At 38.3% G+C, this 4,587-nt stretch overlaps 1 protein-coding gene across 1 annotated transcript; it reads left to right on the top strand.

Annotated features, from left to right (window-relative positions):
* The first annotated feature begins 2,481 nt into the window (after positions 1–2,481).
* LOC108783445 (uncharacterized) lies at positions 2,482–4,005 on the top strand. Its single transcript, XM_018552015.1, has one exon. It carries the CDS (start codon positions 2,482–2,484, stop codon positions 4,003–4,005), a length of 1,524 nt encoding a protein of 507 aa, XP_018407517.1.
* Positions 4,006–4,587: the final 582 nt, after the last annotated feature.

Here is a 4,587-nt window from a genome sequence, read left to right as displayed (position 1 = left end):
TGATGTAAGCGAAATTTTTTTGTATGTTGCGTTTGATTTTGTATGATAGTAATTTTATTTATATACTGAAGATGGTCACTTTGTGATGACCGAAACGTTTATATTAATTATAGATTTATGTTGTTGACAATAAATAACTGACTTCAACAATTTTTCACAAACTAGATCCTGTGTGTGGTTCTTATGCTTATTTAAATGAAAAATTTATTTCTCTGGCTTTTCAATGGTGACCTTGGATTTAACCTTGACCGTGACCTTGAAGGTCAAGTCCATTTTTTAAATAGGAACCCCCATTTTTCATCGTAGATTCAGAAAGAGCGGAAAATTTTACATCGGAATATGACCTTGACCATGACCTTGAAGGTCATATCGAGGTCACGGCCATTTTTTCAAAAAACGAGAACGTCTATTTTTATCGTACATTTGGAAAGATTTCTCCAATACCTGAAATTATGACGATTAATTTCCCCATTAAGTTGAAATGTGGATTCATCTGTAAAAGCGATAAGGTGCAGAAAATTAGGATCCTGATGAATTCTATCCATCATAATTTCACAAAATTGCACCCGACGATCAAAATCATCTTCATTTAACTCTTGGTGAAGATGAATTTTGTAAGGATGAAATTTTACGTGTTTTAAATTCCTAAGAACTGAACGTTGGCTCATTCCAAGCTGTTGAGCTCCATTTCTAGTAGATAATCTACGATTTTCAACGAATGATAGGGCTACTTCAAATTGATGTTCATCGTTTGTTTCGGATTTCGGCCGTCCAGGTTTTGGGCGACTCTTATTACTTCCAGTTTCTTCAAATCGCCGAATAGTTTTAGAAAGAGTTCCCTTAGAAATACCTGCCTCGCCAACGCGGAACGTCGCACTAAATAAATCCACAACTTCGTTGTACGATCTCTGCCTGTCTCCCCAACCTCTCATCATTAAAAGAGAAATTCTTTCTTGCTCTGTTAGAGAAGCCATTTGGAAGTAAACTACCAGAGACAGTAGTAAGGAAACAGAAAATGTCACGCTGAAGTGATCTTTTATTAACCCAAAAGGGACCTTACAAAAATTACTGTGTCGTATTCTTCACTAACTATGGTACCCTGACAAGAACTGTTACTCTGCTTTTCTGAGGACTATGCAATTATCGTGAAAATAAATTTTAGAACTCCTTCGCACTTCGCCAATGACTAAAGTATTTTAGTAGCATGTAAGGTAAAAGTACCAATAGATAACCACCTGTCCCAATTCCTAGAAGGCCCTTGTATTACATGTCAATTTAGTATGCCAAGGGTCCTTCTAGGAATTGGGACAAGTGGTTATCTATTGGTACTTTTATCTTACATGCTACTAAAATACTTTGGTCATTGGCGAAGTGCGAAGGAGTTCTAAAATTTATTTTCACGATAATTGCATAGTCCTCAGAAAAGCAGAGTAACAGTTCTTGTCAGGGTACCATAGTTAGTGAAGAATACGACACAGTAATTTTTGTAAGGACCCTTTTGGGTTAATAAAAGATCACTTCAGTGTGACATTTTTTGTTTCCTTACTACTGTCTCTGGTAGTTTACTTCCAAATGGCTTCTCTAACAGAGCAAGAAAGAATTTCTCTTTTAATGATGAGAGGTTGGGGAGACAGGCAGAGATCGTACAACGAAGTTGTGGATTTATTTAGTGCGACGTTCCGCGTTGGCGAGGCAGGTATTTCTAAGGGAACTCTTTCTAAAACTATTCGGCGATTTGAAGAAACTGGAAGTAATAAGAGTCGCCCAAAACCTGGACGGCCGAAATCCGAAACAAACGATGAACATCAATTTGAAGTAGCCCTATCATTCGTTGAAAATCGTAGATTATCTACTAGAAATGGAGCTCAACAGCTTGGAATGAGCCAACGTTCAGTTCTTAGGAATTTAAAACACGTAAAATTTCATCCTTACAAAATTCATCTTCACCAAGAGTTAAATGAAGATGATTTTGATCGTCGGGTGCAATTTTGTGAAATTATGATGGATAGAATTCATCAGGATCCTAATTTTCTGCACCTTATCGCTTTTACAGATGAATCCACATTTCAACTTAATGGGGAAATTAATCGTCATAATTTCAGGTATTGGAGAAATCTTTCCAAATGTACGATAAAAGTAGACGTTCTCGTTTTTTGAAAAAATGGCCGTGACCTCGATATGATCTTCAAGGTCATGATCAAGGTCATATTCCGATGTAAAATTTTCCGCTCTTTCTGAATCTACGATGAAAAATGGGGGTTCGTATTTAAAAAATGGACTTGACCTTCATATGAGCTTCAAGGTCACGGTCAAGGTCAAATCCAAGGTCACCATTGAAAAGCCAGAGAAATTTCCTAAAACTTTTGTATTTAACATTTTTTCGTAAAATGCCTTCCTCAAAACTTATTCGGGGGTTTCCATACTTTTGCCTCACCCTGTATGTCGTTTCCATCAAAGATTCCAGAGCAGAAAAGTTTATGCATGGGAGTGACGCTCCAAGAATCTAAAGCCAAAAATTTAAACTTCCCACAGACTGAACTTTTAAGGAAATTCTCATCAATTTTGAAATTACAAAGAATCATTGCTTACTGTTTTCGTTTAGCAGATAAGTCTCAAGAAACAGGGCCAATAACAGTAAAGGAACTCGGTAGGGCTCTGAACAGAATATTGCTATGGACCCAAGAGAAGGCATTTCCAAAGGAAATTGCAAATTTGCGGGCCGGGAAGGTAATCGATAGTCGAAGTCCTTTAATGAACCTCAAACCATGTATAGATAACATTGGCCTTCTGAGAGTAGGAGGACGATTGAACAACGCAAGAATCTCAGAGGAGCAAAAACATCCTATCATTCTTCCTGCAAAGCATCATATAACGACGATACTGTTTCGCGAGGAACATCTTAAATTGTTACACTGCGGTCCACAACAACTTTTGAGTTCCATACGCAATAGATACTGGCCCTTATCAGGAGCACGAGAGGCTCGCAAAATAACACGTGGCTGCGTGTCGTGTTTTCGATATAAACCGAAAGCGCAAGAACATATGATGGCAGACTTGCCAGAGTCTAGAGTCAACGTATTCTCTAAGCCTTTTGAGATCACAGGAGTGGACTATGCAGGACCTCTGCAGGTTAGAGAAAGTCGAAGAAGAGGACGAATTCATATATCAAAAGGTTATATTGCCGTGTTTACCTGCTTTGCAACAAAGGCAGTACACTTGGAGTTGGTAGGAGATCTGACTACAGCAATGTTTTTAGTAGCACTTCGGCGATTTACGAGTCGAAGAGGAATCTGTTCCACTATTTATTCGGATAATGCTACGAATTTCACAGGAGCAGCACAAGAACTGAAAGATATCTATACATTCCTAAAAATGCATAATTCTAAATTACAGACAGCCTTAGCAGCCCAGAGGATCGAATGGAGATTCTTACCACCGAGATCACCTCATTTTGAGGGACTGTGGGAAGCAGCAGTAAAGTCGATTAAAAAACACCTGTACACGGTAACCAAAGGACTAACTTATACATTCGAAGAATACAGCACTCTACTTGTTGAGATAGAGTCCGTTTTAAACTCTCGTCCTCTCATGCCAATACCTTCAGACCCTAACGAAATCTCTATTCTTACTCCTTCCCACTTCCTCATTGGGGCTACACCATTAGAACCTGTTTCACAAAGTCATCTCGAGATTCCAGACAATCGTTTGACAAGGTGGCAGCATATCCAGAAACTGAAGCAACACTTTTGGCAGAGATGGCAAAAAGAGTATTTTTATCATTTTCAGAGCCGAACTAAATGGACTTCCGGAGCAGAGAATTTAAAGGTCGACACGATATTTCTACTGTTGGGTGAGAATCAGCCTCTACTACGATGGGCCTTGGGTCGAGTCATCAAGGTCTACCCTGGCGCAGATGGCGTTGTTCGAGTTGCAGACGTCAAAACAGCCCAAGGACAATTTCGAAGAAGCGTCAGAAAACTTTGTGCCTTACCTTATGAACACTAAGTTTTATTTATTTACTCATTTCATATAGTTTACTAGTATTACATTATTTTATTTAGTATTGTTATAGTATTAGTATTAGCATAACGAGTCGAGTCTTCAAATTTATAAAAAAAAAACCCAATGGAAGGTTAAACATGATATGTTTAAAACACGGTAACTCATTACTATTATAAAACTGTTATTTCGTTCAAAGATTAATTCTTGTATCAGATTTTTGTATCAGATTAGAAAAGTTTTCGTTTTGTTAATTTGAAACTTATATTTCAAGGCGGCCGGGATGTTAGAAGTTACGATACACGATTATCGATTGCTTATCGAAAGCTTATTGATTGGTTGTTGGAATTTGAGAGATCGATCGTTGGATCGATTACATGCGACGACGCCTTGACGTTCTTGTAGCAATTCAATAAAGTATTCTCTTGCACGAGCTCTCAGCATAAAGCTTCAGCGTACATCTTTTCAATCCCCCAACAATATGTAATTCCCCTCCCACCCCCCCCCTTTTTCAACTTGCGCGCCAAAACATTCGTCGGTCTTGAAACGCAACTTTATTTGAAAATTCTCTCCAAATTGCGCGCCGAA

Source organism: Cyphomyrmex costatus, unplaced genomic scaffold, assembly GCF_001594065.2.
Source record: "Cyphomyrmex costatus isolate MS0001 unplaced genomic scaffold, Ccosl1.0 scaffold1514, whole genome shotgun sequence".
In the NCBI taxonomy this organism is placed as follows: domain Eukaryota; kingdom Metazoa; phylum Arthropoda; class Insecta; order Hymenoptera; family Formicidae; genus Cyphomyrmex; species Cyphomyrmex costatus.
This window is presented reverse-complemented; position numbering and strand designations above follow the sequence as displayed.